Genomic DNA, 24,486 nt, shown 5'->3' on the forward strand with positions numbered 1-24,486 from the left:
ACTTCTGGACGGATGGGCTCACGTGTGCCTGTGCAGCCATGACTGGCTACACCGCTGATGTGTCCCCAATAGCGGCGTGCTGCTTGGAGACACGTCATCACTGAGGCTAGTCATTGGTTGCAGTGGTGCACGTGATACTGTTAATGTGGAAGTTGACAGATGGAGACCGGAAGTCCAGTGAAGAGAACCCAGGAGCTGGAGCTTCAGGAAGCAGGTATTCCAATCAAAGGGGCCGAAACTAAAAGCGAACGTTTCTAAGTAACTCGCTGGATTGCTTTTAAGAAATCATTACCTTGCAACAAGCCGCATCCAGAGATGGAGTTGGTAGGGCGTGGAACAGAAGAACAGGGCGAAACACACGTGACGCGCGTTTACTCTTGAAACACTACAGCATATCAAAGATGTCTACATCTATGGCATTGTGGTTTAAAGAGTTAAAGGGAGTCTGTCACCAACCTGACCGGTTTTAAACAGATCACAAAGTTCAGTGGGACACAAAGACATGACACAGATGGCACCTTTGTTTCGTTTTTCAGATCATCCAAATCGCCCAAAAAGTTGTTTTTATGATCTGCTGATGAGCCGTCACAAGTGCCCAGGAGCAGAGTTTGCTGAAAGTGCCCAAGTTCCCTGCCTCACTCGCGCCCAACTCGGCCCCTCAGTAAACTCCGGCCAGCCCTGTGGCTCTATGACATCATATTTCCCTATAGCCCGGGCATGCGCAGTGTTCTGTCCCAGATTTCACGCCAGTAACTGGTGCATGTGCACTGCATATCTCTGTGCCTCTGCCCACAGTGGCTCCACCCCTGGGCACTTGTGACGGCTCATCAGCAGATCATAAAAACAACTTTTTGGGCGATTTGGATGATCTGAAAAACGAAACAAAGGTGCCATCTGTGTCATGTCTTTGTGTCCCACTGAACTATGTGATTGGTTTATAACCAGTCAGGTTGGTGACGGACTCCCTTTAAAAAAGTTAACCAGTAAGCTAGGTGTACCCCAAAGAAACTTGTCCTGCAAAAAAACAAGCCCTCGGACAGCTAAATCATCTAAAAAAAGTTAGAGCTCTCGGAATACGCATATTGCAGAACGGCCCCTAATAGAACAGTCCTATCCTTGTCCGTAATCCAGACATACGGACACAGAATGCACACAGAGTCCTTTCCGTTTTTGCGGCTCCGTTGAAGTGAATGGTTCTGAATATGGACTGCAAAAAAAAAATATGGTACAGACATAGACAAAAAAAAATGTTTGTGTGCATGAGCTCTTACATTGACAGATATATAGAAGTCAGTGAGGTTCTCTCTTGAGGTCAGAAAAAAAAAACTGGATTTAAACAATAGGTCATGTTCTGGGGACACTTCCTTTTATTCAGAGTGTTTTAGGATGGAGAGAACCAGCTTGTGTGCAGAAGTGTTAGCTCTGAAGGGAACACTCGCGGTGCGGCCACGCGGTCAGGTTTCTGCATGCAGTTTTGGAAGCCAAATCAGGAGTGGACCATAGAAGAAGTGAAAGCATAAAGGATGCAAATTCCCTTTTTATTCATTTCACTTTTGGCTTTGGCTTCCTAAACTGTATGCCGAAACCTGAGCGTGTGGCTGAGCCCTCCCCCCGATATGATGACTACATAGAGCCAGGGAGAGCAGTGACCAGATTGTGAAGGCAGAGTAGCTGTCATGTGACTTCAGTCGTTTCCCTGTTAAGGGCGCCTTCACACGCGGCAGATTTTGTGCCAGAAAATTCTGTGACTGACAATCTGTTCCATTCATTTGAATGGGGCGGCAAGCACATGGATTTGTGCAAGCTCATTCATGTGAATGGAACGGATTTTCAGTCGCAGAATTTTCTGCCACAAAATCTGGCGCATGTGAAGGCGCCTTAATGAGGGAGTGACCTAAAAATGGCTCTGCCATTCTGCCAGTTTCTTCTTATCAAATTATTAAAATGCTTCCAGAGTAAATACCGTGAATTGTTTATTCTGTAAGGACTTTGCGCGTTATTAATTCATGACCTTATCAGATATGTTCGATGTTCTTAGTGAGCCAAACCCTCTATCATATATCATAGAAAAATCAGGCCTCACCTTAACATTAACTGTTTAAGGGCTCATGCAGACGGCTGTTGCCTGTCCGTGCTCATATTGCGGGTCTGCAATCCGGAAGGTGCGTTGCGGAACAGAGGCGCGGAACCCCACAGAAGTACTACGGAGTGCTTCCGCTGGGTTTCTCTCTATGCCTCCGCACTGCAAAAAATAGATCATGTTCTATTTTTTTGCGGAGTGGATGAATCAGACCCATTCAAGTTAAATGGGTCTAGATCTGTCTGCGGCAGCCGCACGGATGGTGCCCATGCATTGGGAACTGCAAATTGCGGTCCCTAATGCATGGAACAGCCGTGTGTACGAGCCCTAATGATAAGAGTTTACGACACACTGTCATTTCACAGGCATTTACAGGATAAGGCCTCTTGCACACCCACATACGGCGGGTCTGCAATACACGGGACACCAGCCGTGTGCATTCCGCATCACAGATGCGGACCCATTCACTTCAATAACAGAAGCACTACGGAGTGCTTCTGTGGTCTTCCGTTCCGTAAAAATATAGAACTTTTACAATCTTTTTGCGGAACGGACAGATCACGGACCCCATTCAAGTGAATGGGGTCGCGATCCACATGCGGCTGGCCCACGGTCGGTGCCCGTGCATTGCGGACCACAATTTGCAGTCTGCAGCACACATTCGTGTGCAAGAGGCCTAAGGTTATCCGTATCAGATTGGCGGACGTTCAACAAATAGACTTGAACTGGAGCTGAGCTGACGATTTCTGCTGCCATCTTCTGTGCTATCTCCGGCACCAACTGCTGAGGAGAGCTGATGATAGGGGTGCTGGGTGTCTGACCCCCACCAATCTGACATTGATGATATGTCCTAAAGGACAGCTTATCAATATCTAGAACTCAATCAGCCCTTTTATCTTCTGAAATCCCATACCCTGATTTATTGGCATATGAAGCAGTACGAAGACCTATTGCGTTACTCTAGCACAGCCATATGGGCCTCCCGCTGCCCATGGGTGCTGTGTGCCACGTCTATAGCTTCCAAGATGACGCCAGTGCTGAAAACGGTTGAAGGACAAGTACTTTCTATTAAAATGCACAGTGCACTGATCTACTTATCTTAAGGCCTCTTTCACACTTGCGTTGTCCGGATCCGGCGTGTACTCCACTTGCCGGAATTACACTCCGGATCCGGAAAAACGCAAGTGTACTGAAAGCATTTGAAGACGGAACCGTCTTCCAAATGCGTTCAGTGTTACTATGGCACCCAGGACGCTATTAAAGTCCTGGTTGCCATAGTAGTAGTGGGGAGCGGGGGAGCGGTATACTTACAGTCCGTGCGGCTCCCCGGGCGCTCCAGAATGACGTCAGAGCGCCCCATGCGCATGGATGACGTGATCCATGTGATCACATGATCCATGAGCTTGGGGCGCCCTGACATCACTCTGGAGCGCCCGGGGAGCCGCACGGACGGTAAGTACACTGCTCCCCGCTCCCCACTACACTTTACCATGGCTGCCAGGACTTTAGCGTCCCGGCAGCCATGGTAACCACTCTGAAAAAGCTAAATGTCGGATGCGGCAATGCGCCGAAACGACGTTTAGCTTAAGGCCGGATCCGGATCAATGCCTTTCAATGGGCATTAATTCCGGATCCGGCCTTGCGGCAAGTGTTCCGGATTTTTGGCCGGAGCAAAAAGCGCAGCATGCTGCGGTATTTTCTCCGGCCAAAAAACGTTCCGTTCCGGAACTGAAGACATCCTGATGCATCCTGAACGGATTTCTCTCCATTCAGAATGCATTAGGATAATCCTGATCAGGATTCTTCCGGCATAGAGCCCCGACGACGGAACTCTATGCCGGAACACAACAACGCAGGTGTGAAAGAGCCCTTAGGGCTCATGTACACGACCGTTGTTGTTTTTGCGTTCCGCAAATTTCAGATTAGCAAAACATAGAAGGCGGCTGGCCCATAATAGAACAATCCTATCCTTGTCCCTTATTCCAACAATAATAGGATGTTTTATTCTCTGGGGAACGGACATACAGACACGGAATGCACACAGTCATTTCTGTTTTTTCTTTTGCGGCCCCATTGAAATGAATGGTTCCGCATAGAGCCACAAAAAAATAAAATAAAAAAAAGACATGGACAAAAAATACGTTTGTGTGCGTGAGCCCTTAATTTTAGGTCTATATGGCACACAGAGCTATAACTAAGCTGAGGGACTGTGAACTGGTGATACTATGCAAGTCACATTATGTGCTCATGTTCTTTTCGCAAAAGCTGTGGCAATACCTCACAATTTCATACAAATTGCATCAAAAACTCTGACATAACCACATGGCATGTGACTGTACCCAAGCTGGATCTCTCATTCCTGCTGGTCACATTTCCAGCACAATGGGGAAGTACACAATCGCAGAGAAGGGTTTATGTGACCATATATTATTAATACTGGACTGTTAAATGGAGCGTGTAGAGAGAAAGCTTTAAGCACGCAGACTTGCACTGCTCCAGCTGAAGAACATGTGGATAGGAGCGTTTGTGGCGCCATCTATCTGTAACTTTTCTGAAGTCTAATTGGGAAAAAAAAGTTCATTTATTTATTCTGAGTAACTGTAGAAGAAGAGTGCCACCTTGTGTTGGGAAATATATGGCAACGTGCTGTGCCGCATACAGACTGCATTTCTTAACCCCTTAATAACCTGTCCTGGAAAGGAGTTTGACCAGGCACATTTTTGGGATTCTGCACACATGGCAGTTAAACAGTCCTAACTTTTTGATTTGTTGGGCAGCCATCTTTTTTATTTTTATTTATTATTTTTTTATATTCCACCCTTTTCCGCTGTAACTGGGGCATTTGTGGGACCCACTATTCAGGGGAAAAAGCATTTAGGTGGCATTTTACGCTAGAAAAGCTGACCTGGGTGCCAAGTCCCAGCAGCTCTGCTGTGCCTGAAGAAAACGCAGTGACCACGTGATTACCATGTCCAGTAGAGGCAGCGCCATTTCCACTTCCTTTATTCGCTGCATAGCACTCAATGAGCACTATGTAGCCTGTAAAACAGATGACAACTTGTTTTGTCATTGCCTTTTTGTTTTTGTTTGTTTTTTTTTGGTTGTTTCTAATGACAAGAATAGTTCCACAGACGATTTGCACTGTGTTTTAATGTATTGCATGTAATGCTGCCAATGTTTACATTTAAGACTAAAAACGGGTACACTAGTGCAATATGGTGTTTTAGGGGTTAAAAAAAATCACTAAACTCCTCTTTATTCTGAAGAACCTGCGCTCAAGCGTAATGACCTCACAACGCGATCATGTTGTGAGTGTGTGATGACATCATCACGCTTGAGTAGTTATGGGCCACTATAGGGAACATTATTACTGCTGGGGCACATTATGGGCCACTATGGGGGACATAATTACTGCTGGGGGACATATAAAACTGACAGTGCTGTTTGTTTTTTGTTTTGTTTTTCACTGTCATGTGAATGCACCCTTAAGGCTACTTTCACACTGGCGTTTGTGGGTCCGCTTGTGAGATCCGTTTCAGGGCTCTCACAAGCGGCCCAAAACGGATCAGTTCAGCCCCAATGCATTCTGAATGGTTAAGGATCCGTTCAGAATGCATCAGTTTGCCTCCGTTCAGTCTCCATTCCGCTCTGGAGGCGGACACCAAAACGCAGCTTGCAGCGTTTTGATGTCCGCCTGACGATGCGGAGCCAAACTGATCCGTCCTGACTTACATTGTAAGTCAATGGGGACGGATCCGTTTTCACTGACACAATATGGTGCAATTGAAAACTGAACCACCTCCTATTGACTTTCAGTGTAAGTCAAAACGGATCCGTTTGCATTATCATGAACAAATTTTTGTTCATGGTAATGCAAAATGATCCGTTCTGAACGGATACAATCGTTTGCATTATAGGTGTGGATCTGTCTGTGCAGATACCAGACGGATCCGCACCTAACGCAGGTGTGAAAGTAGCCTAAATTGTAAGTTTCATGGCCATTTTGTATCCATGTGTCAAAAATGTTTTTTTTTTTTTTTTTTTTTATATATATATCCTTTTGCTTGCAGTCTATTGTCATCCACGGCCATTTGTCATCCATTCACCCAGATGAATTTCTTTTGGCTTTTTTTTTTTTTTTTTCTCCATTGCTTCTCAGTGTCTCCTAGTAGCCAACCCATTTTTAATGGCTGCTAGACAGATGACATTTTATGCAACGCCCGTTAAAACGGGTTCATTGATTTCTATGGGGTCTGTCAGGCCACTAAAATGGACAAAAATAGGATGTGTGTGTGTGTGTGTGTGTATGTATATATATATATATATATATATATATAACGAAGAATGGACAGCACTCCAAGTAAAAAGTAGTGGTCTTTAATCACCCATGCAGATGGCAACGTTTCAGCTCAAACAAGAGCCTTTTTCAAGCAATGAACACAGTGTATGCTGGGGTATATATAGTCCAACCCCCATTACATCATAATACAATCAATCAACAATATGGTTTGAAATTTAAAGTGCATGTACAATATCCAAATACAGATATACTTGTGTAATACCCATAGGCAAAAAATGCTGTAGTGATACACCAAAAATATAATATATAGTGTACATATTATAACCTACAAAGAGGTAATTGGTGATTAGGGGCAGGTGTACACAACAGTGAGAGGAATAAGAATAATGATGCTGCAAAGAAAGAAAGTAAGTGTTGACATACCCAGCGCCGTCCCTCGCATCAAACATGTCGCATGCCGATAGATCCGGCGTTCGGAAACAGGCAGTGCGCAGACGCCAAACGCGTCCAGTCACGGCATGACGTCACCACCAATAGTTGCGGAGACACGCACACGGACATGCGCACTACTGCCAGGAGTATCGGTCGGCCATATTACAAGAAGTCATTGAGTCCCAACACTGTGTACGCGCATGTCCATACACACATAGACAGGACAGCGCAACACGGGAATACAAGCCGTGCTATACAACATGTGTTTAAGGGGGCAAGGAGGGACACTGTAGCCCAAGAGGACACAGAACCCACCATCCATGGGTGAACAGCGGAGACCGCAACACAAGTGTCGCTATCCTCACCCGGATCACCCATAGATCTCCCACAAACCAAACATGTATCAATATGCCGCAGTGTGGACTGACACAAAATATTAAATAAATGCGATAAAAAGCTAGCCGAACCAAAATTACAAGTCACAATGAGAGCACTCATGTGTACAAGTAGGGACATGTAGACACAATGTATATGCACCGGGTATGTCACACCTCTTGATTCCGCAGCATCATTCTTGTCTGTGAATAATAATAATGTCTGTTTGAGCTAAAACGTTGCCATCTGCATGGGTGATTAAAGACCACTACTTTTTACTTGGAGTGCTGTCCTTTCTTCGTTCTTGTTCATCTGGGGTAAGCAGCAATATCCCTGGACATAGCACCCACACTGCTTGTCTCCAGTGCCGCCACTATTCTTATATATATATATATATATATATATATATATATATATATATATATATATATATATATATACTCAAACGTACACACAGGTCTGTAGTGAAAGTGTTGTATAAGTCCTTGTGAGAGTACCAGTGGTAACAGCCCAACACATTTTGGCCACATCTCCTGCATTCTTGTAGAGAAAACAAGTGACGCACCTCCACTAGGGAAGCACCGCTGCAGTTGATAACTTTACAGTGAACCAGCGAATATTGGATTAATTGTGACTCATAAGCGTACGACCACCCGGTACGGTTGTCTGGTGCTTGTGACACGGCCGTGCTGTATTCAAGTGCCGCGAGGCTGAAAGGGCTGCAATAGCTTCTAATTAAACAAATGAGACTGCACTGTTTGGTGGGTCTGTATTGTTATAGCCATTAATTGTCTTCATTAGTTAACAAGAGCCAGCTGCGGCTCGTATGGCTGTACGGTTCACAGCCATGACTCCACCGCATTGTGTGTTCATACCCTTTGTGCTTCCTGACTTCCCATTTGGACTGGAGCTGCATGAGTTTGATTTTCTTTCATTATTATTATTGAACTACAACCAACAGACCCAGTAAGCACAACGGCACAGATTTACTAATGTGTCTGCGCCAAAAATCGGTCTATAAAATGAGTGCAATCTGGCGCTATAAAATGAGTGCAATCTGGCGCATCTATGGTCTGTACTCCTATTTTTCCACCTGCTCGACAAGGAGACAGGCTTTGCAGAGCGGGACTGGGGCTTTGTGGGAAAGAGTCCTCAGTTGCATGATTTGGCTAATAAGTCTGTCTGACAATAAGTCAACCAATCGTTAGTATAGAATCTGAGAAAAGTGTCTGTGTCTGCACCACATTTATCATCCGGCCTGAGCCTCTGTGATAGTCTGTCTAGGCCTGAACCAGATTTATCTATGCTTACACCATCTGTAGGGTTAGTAAATCTGGGCCAGTGTGAATGGAGTGTAAAGAGGTTATCCCATGATTAGTGTAAAAAATTTTAATCGGACGACAATCTTTCTAACCAAGCTAGAACCAGCCCTGTACCTCACATGGATCCAGAGATCTCCACATTCATTGCTCTGCTGGATTTATATCAAGCTGGCAGCTCAGGGGGAGTGTCTTTTCTGCTGCAGCTAAGGGGGCGTGTCTCAGCTCTGCCTATCACAGCTCAGGAGGCAGTTGTAGGATCAAACTGAGCATGTGCGGCCATCTCAGTAAGCAGGTCAAAGAAATAAGAAAGAACAAACAGCAGGAGGCGCTGTACAGAAACATGTTGTTGAATTTTACTCAGCGGCTATACTAAATGTTTAATTATTACATGCAATTACAAAAGTATTCAGATGAAGTGCTGGTTTGAAAACTGAAATATTTTTTGTGGTACAACCACTTTAAGTTGTCTGTTATTCTGTAAATGTTGGTTGTCATGTGATATGACTTCCGTAACTTATCCTATGAGGTTTAAAGGGAATCTGTCACCAGTTTTATGGTGTTCTCACTAAGGGCAACATAAACTAGTGACAGATCTCCTTAGCAAAATGCTGGGTCACTTTCTAGCTATTTTGCCAAAATCTTGTATTTAACAGCTCCAGCGCATAAGGCTACTTTCAGACTGGCGTTTTGAATTCAGTTTGTGAAATCCGTTTCAGGGATCTTACAAACGGTTCAAAATGGATCAGTTCAGCCCCAATGCATTTTAAATGGATAAGGATCTGTTCAGAAGGCATCAGTTTGGCTCCGTTCCGCCTCCGTTCTGCTCTTGATGCGGACACCAAAACGCTGCGGGCAGCGTTCTGGTGTCCGCCTGGCGATGCAGAGCCAAACAAATCTGTCCTGACTTACAATGTAAGTCAATGGGGAAGGATCCATTTTCACTGACACAATATGGTGCAATTGAAAACGGATCCGTCCCTCATTGACTTTCAATGTAAGTCAGGACGGATCTGTTTTGACTTAGACTTTTTTAAAAAAAGAATAATAACTGATCCGTTCTGAACGGATACAAGTGTTTGCATTATAGGTGCGGATTCGTCTGTGCAGATACCAGACGGATCCGCACCTAACGCAGGTGTGAAAGTAGCCTAATGATGAGTCCCGAATATTCATGAGCTCCTGGCTTTCCCTGCCCACCTGCTGCTGATTGGAAAAACCTGTCAGAGGCAGGTGGGCGGGGAGAGCAGTGAGCTCATGACTGAGGACTTGCTGGCATGTGCTGGAGCTGTTAGAATAGCCCCCGTTTTTCTGCTGCTGTCACTTTTATCCTAAGTTATCTGCTAGTAGCGAGATGGGAGGACTCTGCTATATCCACCAGTCTCATAGAATTCAATGGTGCTGACCACAAAATGCACCAGAGCTCATGATCGTTTGTGGTCCCTCCAGTCAGTCTGCACCAATTGGACTCTTATCCTGTGGACATGTGATAAGTTTAAATCAAGAGACAACCCTTTTTAACATAACATTAAAGTCCTGGTGAACACCTTGTATAGTGTTGTGGGTTTTTTTTGTTTGTTTTTTTCCAGATAGCCACAGATTTATGTGTAACTATATATAAAGGAGGTAGCATTTATTTTAACATTTATATTTTCTTCTTGTATTTTTTTATTTTTTTTGTAGTATTTCTGTGCTTATTTATCACAACTTATCGTCATGGAATACTACTGGACAATCTTCCTGTTTGCAGCCTTTGGTAGAACTCATGGTAAGTTCACGCTTACAATTTTGCAGTACTTTTTAATAAACTATGTAGAACAGATAAACATTTTATACATTATAAGTAAAATTATATTTTAAATGGATGGACACAGTCAGTAATTGTGCAAATGCAGCGCTCTTTCAAGTTAAGACATGCCTGGGAAACCCTTGCTATGTGTGGACGAGCATTATCCTGCTGAAAAAATGCTACAGGCAGCCCTGCCATGAGCGGCAACACGTGGCCGCAGGATGTCCTGTACATATATCTGAGCTGTGAGTGTCCCTCACATCACTACTAGAGGAGACTGAGTGTCATATGTGATGGCTCCTCAGATCGTCACACCAGTAGTTGGGACCTTGTGTGTCGATCTACCGCAAAGGCAGGATTGAAGCCTCCATAACTGAAACCAACTGTCGTAGCTGGATTTGTTGCTAAAGACAATATGGCCCCAATCCATAGCAGTCCAGGTTTCTCATTCACGACAGCAATGCAAACAAAGGCAGCGGTGGCTGACTCTCAATGGCAGGAAACATAATGATTGGAGTAACACCAAATTTCTTTCTGCTAAACGCCTGGAAATGACCTTGCCAGAGACGGGTGTATAATGAGGGTGCTACCTGTGACTGGATGGTGGACAGCGAATCTGTGGGAGCTGCTCACGCTTGTAGGCGGATCAAATGATCCTCTCTCCTGGTGGTCTTTCTGGGCCGTCCAGAGCCTTTTTGCAGAGTGTGCACTCACATAAACAGTGATCCCAACACCTCCTAATACCCAGATCAGAACTGCGTAGATCAGTGGTGGCGAACCTATGACACGGGTGCCAGAGGCGGCACTCATAGCCCTCTTGTGGGCACCCGCAAAAAAGGCTATGGTGTACCAATATGGCTTAGACTTTCCCCACCATTCATCAGCGCAGGGCGCACTATGAACAGCACAGGCAGCACATTGAATGCAGACAGGCTATTCTAGCTGAATGATAAAGTACATGAAAGATATACTATACTGCACTGTGGTATTCAGGTTAAATTGTTGTGTTGGCACTTTGAGATAAATAAGTGGGTTTTGGGTTGCAGTTTGGGCACTCGGTCTGTGAAAGGTTCGCCATCACTGGCCTAGATGGTTGGAAGTTCATTGATATGCCCCCTCTCAAAAGCTGTTAACTGAGCAAAATGTCTGAGTGTGTCATAACAGTCAATGATCACCCACCAAAATGTACACTACCCAAAAGTACCCCTCGATAGCCTTTTTATAGGGCAGCAGTGGAAGCACTTTTAGGCCCTCTTGTGGCAAGACCCAGTCTCTAATCACACCTCACCTGTAATCATTTACGTATCTGCCTGAGGTATAGCTGCATGACGAGTTCTGCAGCAGTCCGACATTTCTATCTGGCTGCATTATTTTTGTGTATGTACTATGTTTTCATTAATGGCAGCCAAGCTCATCCCAGAGGAGTTCATAGGGAGGTTCACCCAGCTTTCACTATCCCTAAACACTGTCCCTGCCTTTTGCCCCTTTCTCAGCATCAGATCAGCCCCCCCCCCACCTCCATCAGAATAGATCAGACTCCCCAGCCTACACCAGCCTACACCAGCCTCAGATCACACCCCCATCAGACCCTCCCTAGCCTCCATTAGCCTCCCATCAGACCCTCTCCAGCCCTCATCATGCCTCAGCTCAGACCCCCATCAGACTCTCCATTAGCCTCACACCATCCTACATCAGACCACCCAGCCTCAGATCAGACCCCCAGCATCCAATCAGACCCCCCAGCCTGCACTTCTTCAGATCAGCCCCCTAATCAGACCCCAGATCATAAAAAAATAAAATAAACTTACTGTATCTCTACAGGTCCGGACGGCACTGCCACTCGGCAGATTCACCCACCCTCCCTTGTCTTATTCCTGTCGAGCTGTACTGTGACTTGATAGCGCACAGCGTCAGGTCATAGTGTGCGCCTATGTGCGCTACGTCCTAACTCTGTACGTGTCAGACACAGAGCGGGGCCCAGAAGAAGACAAAGGAAGGGGAGTACAGATGGCGCAGTACTGTTCTCTCCTTCCTGTGCCTCCTGCATGCTAATGACCGCTTCCATAATGCACTCTATGCTCTGGCAGGGAGCCGGGGCCACATGAAATGATCCTGCGCGAATGTTCCCCGCCCCTGAATTAGAGAGAGAAGTTATATGTTTCTCTACATGATGTGATAGTGCCTTCCATCGCTTCCTAGCTATAATGTCATCCAGGCCTCGTTCACATTTCCATGTCCGTATTATGTACGTGAAAAAAAAAGCGTCCTTACTTAATCCATGGAGATGTTCGTGGATGGGTCAATGTGTCCGTTTTTAACCACTGTGTGTCATCTGTAATCCACAGATGTTGCTCAGCTGAATTAATGAAATAATTTCAAGAGCATTTCCTATCTGTCTTCCGTGAAAAACTGACACACCACGGATGCCATCCGTGTTGTGAGCGTGTTTGGTCTGCATCCTGGACCAAAGTAGTACATGTCTCTGTGATTTTTATAATTCATTTATTTTTATTTTTATTTACTGACCGTGAGTCCGTAAAAAAAAAATATTGATGTGTGAACAGACACATTAAAATCAATGGGTATGTGTGGTGTCCCCAGAAAATGCGGACAGTACACGGCAGTGAAAAACGGAAGTGTGAACGAGACCTAATATGAGGAATCTGAATTTAACTCTAATGTTTAGCAAGAGAATGTTTGCTGCTGTTACAACATGAAATGCAGTACTAATGATTAGTTGCCTCTAGGGATATCAGCCAACCATACATTAAGTAAGGGGAAGGAGAGCCCAAAATCCCAGCTAGAAGAGTGAATCCCAAAAAAGCAGTCAATCCCATACAGTCCCAAAAGATATCTAATATATAAAGCTGAGTGTATGTCCGCTAAAGGAATCCGCACCGTCGCATTTACAATCACAAAATTTTGCACAGCCGCCTCCTATGACTCTGAACATCATAGACTGTTTTGAGTGGAAATTTTCACCCCGCACTTTCCAATTATTTGCCAAAAAATACGCTAAGTAACCTAACCGCCAAACTACAGGAGCCATTGTCTGTTGGCTGTTGTGGCAGTTAGTCTGGATATTCATCAGGTTGCACATAGCAACCAATCACCGCTCAGCTTCTATTTTGCTACAGGTCATTAATAGGAGCTCTGATTGGTTGCTATAGGCAACAAAGGACATTCTTAGTATAAGACAGCTTATGTGTGAGTTAATGATTTTGATTGCGACGCTTAGCCAATGCTGTTGTAGAGGCTGATGTAATTCACATGACTAAGTGTATACTAATTCTGTGGGGTTTTATATACTGTCAATTAAAGACGATGCCGCGCTGTGGAGGTCTTTGTTAGGGGAGCGGGTGGGGTGTTGTGGAGGTCACATTTTAAGGAGGCGGGGCACTGTGGGTGGGGGGCTGTGGAGGTCACTGTTATGGGGAATACTGTCTATCTTTTAACGACACACACAAACAATAGATGAAATATACCTGTGCGAAGCCGGGTCCTTCTGCTGGTGTTTTATATAACCCGTCGCCGAATTCCACCGCCAAGAGACATCAGGTGTGTAGATTCTAAGTGGGAAGAGCAACTAGAGAAATGCTGCGCTGCGGAGAGTGCTGGAAAACCTTTAATCCTGCTTCAGGCTGATTATTGCCGAGTCTTATTGTTGCATTTTTTGAATTTAATTATTGTGCTGTTTTTCAGGTGACTGCGGTGCGCCTCCCAGACTGCAGTTTGGGGAGCTCGACACACAATTCATTGACCAAGATAATTTTTCTACTGGTGCAGCCGTAACTTATAAGTGCAGATCTGGATTTACTAGAGCTCAAGGAACCAACAATTCTATAACTTGCTTAAGTAACTCCACATGGTCCACTCCTGAAGAGTTCTGCACACGTGAGTCTTCTTAATCTGATAGTTCTTTTTAACCCCTTCCTGACCAAGCCATTTTCCTTTCTTCGTTTTTATTTTTATTTATTTTTAACTCCCTGCCTTATCAGAGCACTAACTTTATATTCTAGTTTTCCTATGTGTTCTTTTCAGTGCATTACCATATTCTGATTATTAGGCCTCATGCACACGGCCTTTGTGCAGCCATTCTGTGCATTGGGGACCGCAATTTGCAGTCCCCAATGCACGGGTAACATCCGTGCGGCGGCTGGGACGGATCGAGACCCATCCAACTTGAATGGGTCCGTGATCCATCCGCACCGTAAAAAAAAATAGAACCTGTTCTATTTTTTTGCGGTGCCGAGGCACGGACAGAAACATCACAGAAGTACTGTGAACGGGTCCGCATCCGTGATGCAGGGTGCACACGGTCGGTGGCCGTGTATTGCGGACCTGCTGTATTCAACGGCCGTCTACATGAGGTCTTCTGGAGCGGTGTCTGGGTTTTTTTTATTTATTTTTTTGTAGGGTTTTTATTGATACCATTTTGGGTCTGTGTTTGTTTGTTTTTTTTTTTTAAATCTCATCATATTTATTATTTTGGGAGGTGAAGCGGCGCAAAAATATTGAATCAGACATTTTTTATTTTTCATGTTGCGCTGTTCACCGAACGGGATAAGTAGTTTTATATTTTAATAATTCGGGCGTTTTGGGACACAGCAATTCCAATAATTTTTTTTTTTAGTATGTTGAGGGTGAGGGTTGTTTTTACTTTAATATATATAAATATATATATATATATATATAATTTTTTTTTTTCTTTAAACTTTCTTTTTACATTTACTATTAGGCTGAGTTCACACGAGCGTTGCGGGAACATGCGCGAGTGCAAAACATTGTAATGCGTTTTGCACTCGCGTGAGAGAAATCGCGCATGTTTAGTACCCAAACCTGAACTTCACAGAAGTTCGGGCTTCGGATCGGTCACTCCGGTCATCACATGGTCCGTCACATGATCTTTTACCATGGTGATGGATCATGTGATGAACGGAGTGACGTCACCACAGGTTCTTTTCCTGCACACAGCTAAGATGAAGACAGAAGAGATGCGGGGCTGCGCGAGCAAGTGGATTAAGGTGAGTTAAATTATTTATTATTATTATTATTATATTTTGAACCCCTCCAGCGCTATTTTACTATGCATTCTGTATTCAGAATGCTATTATTTTCCCTTATAACCATGTTATAAGGGAAAATAATAATGATCAGGTCTCCATCCCGATCATCTCCTAGCAACCGTGCGTGAAAATCGCACCGCATCCGCACTTGCTTGCGGATGCTTGCGATTTTCACACAGCCCCATTCACTTCTATGGGGCCTGCGTTGTGTGGAAAACGCACAACATAGAGCATGCTGCGATTTTCATGCAACGCATAAGTGATGCGTGAAAATCACAGCTCATGTGCACAGCCCCATAGAAATGAGTGGGTCCGGATTCAGTGCGGGTGCAATGCGTTCACCTCACGCATTGCACCCGCGCGGAATACTCGCCCGTGTGAACTCAGCCTTAGTCTCCTTTGGTAGGAGACTTTAACATGTGTGCGCCTGATCGCTTCTCCCATAGATTGCAATGATTTAAAAGTCCTTGTATGGCTAATGTCAGGAAGTGATTAATAAGGTAATTTTATATTTTTTATGACATGAATACTTAAATAGCTCATCAAATTATATAGTAATGATGGTTTTAAAACCTCTATATTGTGTCTGTTCTCAATGCTTCATTGTACCCCTGTTAGATTAAGACCAAGTCCAGACAGATTAGTGAATCCACCTCATGATCACATTTAGGCCTCATGCACACGACCGTTTTTCGGGTCCGCATCCGAGCTGCAGTTTTTGCGGCTCGGGTACGGAGCCATTCACTTCAATGGGGCCGCAAAAGATGCGGACAGCAGTCCATGTGCTGTCCGCATCCGTTGCTCCGTTCCGAGTCCCCGCAAAAAAATATATAGCATGTCCTATTCTTGTCCGTTTTGTGGACAAGAATAGGCATGTCTACAATGGTCCACCCGTTCCGTTCCGCAAATTGCGGAAGGCACACGGGCGGCTTCCGTTTTTTTGCAGAACCGCGGTTTGCGGACCGCAAAAAACGGCTCGGTCGTGTGCATGTAACACACAGATTTTCTTTCCTCTATAGGTGGATAAGGGGTTTTTAAAGACCATACACATGTATTGATGCAAAATCCACAGCAATTCCAGCGTCTCAGAATGTGGTCTAACATGATTTAGTGAACTTCTTCCTGAAGATGACCAGCTGTGTGACTCGTGTTAACTAATCTTTTTTTTCTCCTTACTAATACAATAACCCATATTTTTCTTTTTTGTTTTACTAAGGACGATCATGTGGGAATCCCGGTGATTTACAACATGGAACAGTGTCCTTTCCAGATACGCTGTTTGGAGCTAGAGCAACCTATACTTGTAATCTTGGGTGAGTTCTGTCATCTACTGTGTTCTCATATTAGCAGTGTGTAGAGCTAGAAGGGTTAATGGGACTGTTTAAGTTTAAAGGGGTTGTCTTCAGCAAATGGCATTTATCATGTAGACAAACATAATACAAGACACTTACTAATGTATTGAGATTCTCCATATTGCCTTCTTTGCTGGCTGGATTCATTTGTCCATTGCATTATACACTGCTCGTATCCAGGAGTTATGACCAACATCCAATCCAGCAGCAGTGGTCGTGCTTGCACACTATAAGAAAATCTGCTGGCCTATGTGCACTACAGCAGTCCCAGCCAATAGAGATACTGGCGCCTTTTCCTATAGTGTACAAGCACGGCCACCGCTGCTGGATTGCAGGGTAGTCATAACCATGGAAACAAGCAGTGTATAATGTGATGGAGGGAGTTCAGTTCAATCTGGTGTCATGGTTTCTTTTTTGGAAGCGTCTCCACTAAATGGTAGTGCCTGAGATTAATATGAGAGAAGGTTTTAATTACATTTTTACATGATGAATAAGCATAGTTTTATTTAAAGGGGTTTTCCAGTTTCAGGAAGAAAGGGGATGTACCCACACTAAAGAACAATTCTTACCTGGTGTGCCCACTTCCATCAGTGATTGGCTGCAGCTGTCACATGTTGTTGACATGTCGCCGCTGCAGCTAGTGGGGAGAATCTGAGAAACCACGCAGGATCATTTTTATATTGATGGTCAAAGGGGTTGCACTGTGACATGCTGCGACTGCGAAAAGACAGTCACAAAAAATCCATCCAAGTTGGATTTCCATGCGATTGTCATGTCGCAGGCGCCGTATGTTGCAGTGTGACCCCATTGACTATCATTATAAAAAAAAATGGCACGTGACAGGGATGTTGCTCGACAGCTGTCGCAGTGTAGTTGTATAGCCAAACTGCAGGCGGTTCCCCTGAAACCGGACCACACCCTCATTAAGACAAGTTTTTTGATGCAGTTACTGAACCCCCAAAAAAATGATGTATTTGTGCTCTACTATTACCTGTTAAACGATTAACGCTGAATGATGTAAAATATCTGAGTTTTCACAATGTAGTTGAGTGGAAACCGTGGAAGTGTTTGTACAAGTAATCAGCAGGGGTCACTCCCACCCCCACTCATTGGTGGAATATTCTATCCATTTGCCCCTAGTGTCTATTCTGAGATTTGTGATCCAGCGTTTTACACCACAATCGCTCCCAGATTTTGACCGCTGAAGAAGGCCATTGTGGCCGAATTGTACGGTCATTGTACTCACCGATTGTGACTAACATTGTGATATGGGGATTGTAACTGGATCATGATGATGTAAAATGATACCATTAAAACTTGATTAACCACCTCAGCCCCCAGTGCTTAAACACCCTGAAGGACCAGGCCACTTTTTACACTTCTGACCTACACTAATTTCACCGTTTATTGCTCGGTCATGCAACTTACCACCCAAATGAATTTTACCTCCTTTTCTTCTCACTAATAGAGCTTTCATTTGGTGGTATTTCATTGCTGCTCACATTTTTACTTTTTTTGTTATTAATCGAAATTTAACGATTTGTTTGCAAAAAAATGACATTTTTCACTTTTTTAGTTGTAAAATTTTGCAAAAAAAACGACATCCATATATAAATTTTGCTCTAAATTTATTGTTCTACATGTCTTTGATAAAAAAAAAATGTTTGGGTAAAAGTTATAGCGTTTACAAACTATGGTACAAAAATGTGAATTTCCGCTTTTTGAAGCAGCTCTGACTTTCTGAGCACCTGTCATGTTTCCTGAGGTTCTACAATGCCCAGACAGTACAAACACCCGACAAATGACCCCATTTCGGAAAGTACACACCCTAAGGTATTCGCTGATGGGCATAGTGAGTTCATAGAACTTTTTATTTTTTGTCACAAGTTAGCGGAAAATGATGATTTTTATTTTTTTTTTCTTACAAAGTCTCATATTCCACTAACTTGTGACAAAAAATAAAAAGTTCTATGAACTCACTATGCCCATCAGCGAATACCTTGGGGTCTCTTCTTTCCAAAATGGGGTCACTTGTGGGGTAGTTATACTGCCCTGGCATTCTAGGGGCCCAAATGTGTGGTAAGGAGTTTGAAATCAAATTCTGTAAAAAATGACCTGTGAAATCCGAAAGGTGCTCTTTGGAATATGGGCCCCTTTGCCCACCTAGGCTGCAAAAAAGTGTCACACATCTGGTATCTCCGTACTCAGGAGAAGGTCGGGAATGTGTTTTGGGGTGTCATTTTATATATACCCATGCTGGGTGAGAGAAATATCTTGGCAAAAGACAACTTTTCCCATTTTTATTTTTTTTTATACAAAGTTGGCATTTGACCAAGATATTTATCTCACCCAGCATGGGTATATGTAAAAAGACACCCCAAAACACATTCCTCAACTTCTCCTGAATACAGAGATACCAGATGTGTGACACTTTTTTGCAGCCTAGGTGGGCAAAGGGGCCCATATTCCAAAGAGCACCTTTCGGATTTCACTGGTCATTTTTTACAGAATTTGATTTCAAACTCCTTACCACACATTTGGGCCCCTAGAATGCCAGGGCAGTATAACTACCCCACAAGTGACCCCATTTTGGAAAGAAGACACCCCAAGGTATTCCGTGAGGGGCATGGCGAGTTCCTAGAATTTTTTATTTTTTGTCACAAGTTAGTGGAATATGAGACTTTGTATGAAAAAAAAAAAATCCTCATTTTCCACTAACTTGTGACAAAAAATAAAAAATTCTAGGAACTCGCCATGCCCCTCACGGAATACCTTGGGGTGTCTTCTTTCCAAAATGGGGTCACTTGTGGGGTAGTTATACTGCCCTGGCATTTTCCAGGGGCCCTAATGTGTGGTAAGTAGGTAAATGACCTGTGAAATCCGAAAGGTGCTCTTTGGAATGTGGGCCTCTTTGCCCACCTAGGCTGCAAAAAAGTGTCACACATCTGGTATCTCCGTACTCAGGAGAAGGTGGGGAATGTGTTTTGTGGTGTCATTTTACATATACCCATGCTGGGTGAGAGAAATATCTTGGCAAAAGACAACTTTTCCCATTTTTTTTTTTTTATACAAAGTTGGCATTTGACCAAGATATTTATCTCACCCAGCATGGGTATATGTAAAAAGACACCCCAAAACACATTCCTCAACTTCTCCTGAATACAGAGATACCAGATGTGTGACACTTTTTTGCAGCCTAGGTGGGCAAAGGGGCCCAAATTCCTTTTAGGAGGGCATTTTTAGACATTTGGATACCAGACTTCTTCTCACGCTTTGGGGCCCCTAAAATGCCAGGGCAGTATAAATACCCCACATGTGACCCCATTTTGGAAAGAAGACACCCCAAGGTATTCAATGAGGGGCATGGCGAGTTCATTGAAAAAAAATAATTTTGGCACAAGTTAGCGGAAATTGATTTTTTTGAGTTTGTTCTCACAAAGTCTCCCTTTCCGCTAACTTGGGACAAAAATTTCAATCTTTCATGGACTCAATATGCCCCTCAGCGAATACCTTGGGGTGTCTTCTTTCCAAAATGGTGTTATTTGTGGGGTGTTTGTACTGCCCTGGCATTTGAGGGTCTCCGCAATCATTACATGTATGCCCAGCATTAGGAGTTTCTGCTATTCTCCTTATATTGAGCATACGGGTAATGAGATATTTTTTTTTTCCGTTCAGCCTCTGGGCTGAAAGAAAAAAATGAACGGCACAGATTTCTTCATTCGCATCGATCAATGTGGATGAAAAAATCTCTGCCAAAAAAAGAAAAAGGAGGGGAAAGGCGTCTGCCAGGACATAGGAGCTCCGCCCAACATCCATACCCACTTCAGCTCGTATGCCCTGGCAAACCAGATTTCTCCATTCACATCAATCGATGTGGATGAATAAATCATTGCCGGGATTTTTTTTTTTATATATACAAAGTGTTTGCCAAAGTATATGAACACCGCCACCTCCTCAGCTCATATGCCTCGGCAAACATATCTTTTACTGCAGAGGAGAAATCTCGTCTTGCAGCGCCGCATACACCGACTTGCGTGTAATCTGACAGCAGCGCAATGCTTCTGTCCGAATGCACATCAGTGCTGCAGCTAGTCGATCGGTTGGTCCACCTGGAAGGTAAAAAAAACAAAACAAAAAAGAAAAAACCAGGCCGCAAAGCAATAACTTTATTAACTTTAGAACAGAACATATTAACTTACCGGTAATTTTTTTTTTTTGTTTAGTTTTTTTTACCTTTATAGAACAAACCTCTCCTTCCCCATGGGACAATGTGCAAAGCGCAAATCGCCCAAAGATGTGGCGAAGTACGTTATGCACTTTATCCCAGGTGAAAGGAGAAGTTTGCAGCAGCTGAGAGTAAAAGGGCCCTAATAGCCCTGTGTGCCTGTCCTGTGAGATGCAATCCCTATGCTAGGTGTACCTGTGTGTGGTACTTCCAGAAACACTCACCAAAGCATAGGGCAGGGTGGTCAGGACAGTCAGGACAGAAATAGCGGGTGTCACGCCTTATTCCACTCCTGCTACAGACACGACATCTTTTTCGGGGTGACGGTTGGGTTGAGGTACCAGGAACGACACTGGGGAAATGTCGCTCGTGTAGACGGCTAACTACACTGGTGGATGGGGCCACGGAACCTCCTGGGTAAAGGAGGTTCTCGATGATCTCTTCCTGGAATTTGAGGAAAGATCGTGTTCTCCCAGCCTTACTGTAGAGAACAAAACTATTGTACAGCGCCAATTGAATTAAATATACAGACACCTTCTTATACCAGCGTCTGGTTCTGCGGGAAACTAAATACGGAGACAACATCTGGTCATTGAAGTCCACCCCTCCCATGAGCGCATTATAGTCGTGGACACAGAGGGGCTTTTCAATGACACGGGTTGCTTGCTCAATTTGTATTGTCGTGTCTGCGTGAATGGAGGAGAGCATGTAAACGTCACGCTTGTCTCTCCATTTCACCGCGAGCAGTTCTTCGTTACACAAGGCAGCCCTCTCCCCCCTTGCAAGACGGGTGGTTACAAGCCGTTGGGGGAAGCCCACGCGACTAGTTCACGCGGTGCCACAGGCGCAAATCCGTTCTAGAAACAAATGCCTAAAGAGGGCCACACTTGTGTAAAAATTGTCCACATAAAGATGGTACCCCTTGCCGAATAAGGGTGACACCAAGTCCCAGACTGTCTTCCCACTGCTCCCCAGGTAGTCAGGGCAACCGACCGGCTCCAGGGTCTGATCTTTTCCCTCATAGATCTGAAATTTGTGGGTATAGCCTGTGGCCCTTTCACAGAGCTTATACAATTTGACCCCATACCAGGCACGCTTGCTTGGGATGTACTGTTTGAAGCCAAGGTGCCCGGTAAAATGTATTAGGGACTCGTCTACGCAGATGTTTTTTGCTCGGGGGTATACAAATCTGCAAATTTCTGGTTGAAATGGTCTATGAGGGGCCGAATTTTGTGGAGCCGGTCAAAAGCTGGGTGGCCTCTGGGACGGGAGGTGGTGTTGTCGCTAAAATGCAGGAAACGGAGGATGGCCTCAAATCGTGCTCTGGACATAGCAGCAGAGAACATGGGCATGTGATGAATCGGGTGCGTTGACCAATATGACCGCAATTCATGCTTTTTTGTCAGGCCCATGTTGAGGAGAAGGCCCAAATAAAATTTTCGTTCGGAAACTTGGACTGGTTTCCACCGGAAAGGCTGGGCATAAAAGCTTCCCGGGTTGGCGGATATAAATTGTGTGGCATACTGGTTGGTCTCTGCCACGACTAAGTCCAAGAGCTCCGCAGTCAAGAACAGCTCAAAAAATCCCAGGGCCGAACCGATTTGAGCCGTCTCAACCCGAACTCCAGACTGGGCGGTGAAAGGGGGAACTACAGGTGCGGCTGAAGTTGGTGACTGCCAATCAGGGTTTGCCAGCACCTCAGGGATTCTAGGGGCTCTACGGGCCTGTCTGTGCGGTGGCTGCGACGGGGTAACTAGTGCACGTGCCACCATACCAGCTTCAACTGCCCTTCTGGTGCTCGCCACGTCACCATGTTGTACGGCAGTGCTGGTACTAGGTCCAGGGAGGGCTGCGCTGCTGGTGTATGCCTCACCACGTGATCCGGCAGCGACAGCCCGACTCTGCTGCTCTTGAAGCGGATCCTGCATAACCTGTGGTCTAGCGACACGGGGCCGGGTACGCCTGGTGCTGCCAGGGACCTCCACCTCCTCGTCCGAACTTTGGGTCAGAGAGCCACTGCTTTCCACAGGTTCATATTCTGACCCGCTAGATTCATCAGATGAGGGTTCCCACTCCTCATCCGACTGGGTCAGAATCCTGTAGGCCTCTTCAGAAGAATACCCCCTGTTTGACATTTTGGACTACTATATTTAGGGGTATTCCCTGAGACTACCCAAGAAAAAAAGCAAGCCTGTCTTACAAAGGGGAGGCTAGCGAAGTACCGGAGGCCGCTCCGGTTGATAAAAAAATATCAAAACTGATTTTTTTTATCGCCGCAGTGCGTGTAAAATGAATGTGCAGTGATCAAAAAATATATATTTTTTGTCACTGCGGTGGGGCGGGCGTGGGTTAACGCACGTGTGGGCGACCGATCAGGCCTGATCGGGCAAACACTGCGTTTTGGGTGGAGGGCGAACTAAAGTGACACTAATACTATTATAGATCTGACCGTGATCAGTTTTGATCACTTACAGATACTATAAAAGTACAAATGCTGATTAGCGATACGCTATTCAGCGAATAAAAGTGACTGCGGTGCGGTGGGGTGGGCGCTAACTACCTAACCAAGGGGCCTAAACTATCCCTAAAACCTAACAGCCAATACCAGTGAAAAAAAAAGTGACAGTTTACACTGATCACTTTTTTTCCTTTCACTAGTGATTGACAGGGGCGATCAAAGGGGTGATCAAAGGGTTAATTGGGGTGCAGGGGGGTGATCAGGGGCTACAGTGAAGTGTTTGGTGTACTCACAGTTCAGTCTGCTTCTCTGCTGGATCCAACCGACGAAAAGGACCAGCACAGGAGCAGAGAAGCCATATAACAGATCATATTTACTAATATGATCTGTTATATGGCTTGTGATTGGATTTTTTAAAAATCGCCAGCCTGCCAGCCAATGATCGTTGCTGGCAGGCTGGTGACGAACTTCTTCTTTGAATTTTGCCGGCCCGCGATGCGCATGCGCGGGCCGGCTTTGAGCGAAATCTCGTGTCTCGCGAGATGACGCGTATATGCGTGATTGTGCGCAGCGCTGCCAACTCCGGAACGCGAATCTGCGTACAGCGGTCCGGAGGTGGTTAATTGCAAATCTGAGAAGCTGTGTGCCGCAATTCTCTACTATTCTGAGACAGTCCCTTTAGGGTATATTCCTTTAAGTCCAAATATAGAATGTATTAGAACTGTGTATAGATGACAGGATGCATTATTTTAAATTATTACCGGTATCTTAACCAGGTTCTCAAAAGTTTCAGGGCCCTAAAGCAAGTCCTAAAGCATATGTGTTAGATTCTCAGTCCAAACACCCAGCTCTAAAGGTATATTTGAATAGACATTATATTCAGCGCCCTAACACTTAAGCCTGGTTCATATAGATCAGTTGTGCCCAGCCAGCTGTTTTAAGCCAGGAGCCAGGCACAACGTGTATATGTGCACAGATCTGGCATCTTCACACTGATAGCGCTGGACATAAAAACTGAGCAGATTTCTGTTTGGCGCTCTTTGAAATTCTGCATCACGAATGTATGAGAAGAGATCCCATAGAATACTAA

At 44.7% G+C, this 24,486-nt stretch overlaps 1 protein-coding gene across 1 annotated transcript in view; it reads left to right on the top strand.

The window, feature by feature from the left end:
- The window catches only part of LOC120995070 (membrane cofactor protein-like), a 98,223-nt gene that overhangs the window by 18,383 nt on the left and 55,354 nt on the right, over window positions 1–24,486 (top strand). The window contains exons 2-4 of the mRNA XM_040424053.1: window positions 10,190–10,274; window positions 13,998–14,189; window positions 16,578–16,674. Of these exons, the coding sequence (XP_040279987.1) occupies window positions 10,223–10,274; window positions 13,998–14,189; window positions 16,578–16,674 (341 nt within the window). The 5' untranslated portion in view covers window positions 10,190–10,222. The remainder of the gene's footprint in view (window positions 1–10,189; window positions 10,275–13,997; window positions 14,190–16,577; window positions 16,675–24,486) is intronic.

This window comes from Bufo bufo, chromosome 3 (assembly GCF_905171765.1).
Source record: "Bufo bufo chromosome 3, aBufBuf1.1, whole genome shotgun sequence".
NCBI lineage: Eukaryota > Metazoa > Chordata > Amphibia > Anura > Bufonidae > Bufo > Bufo bufo.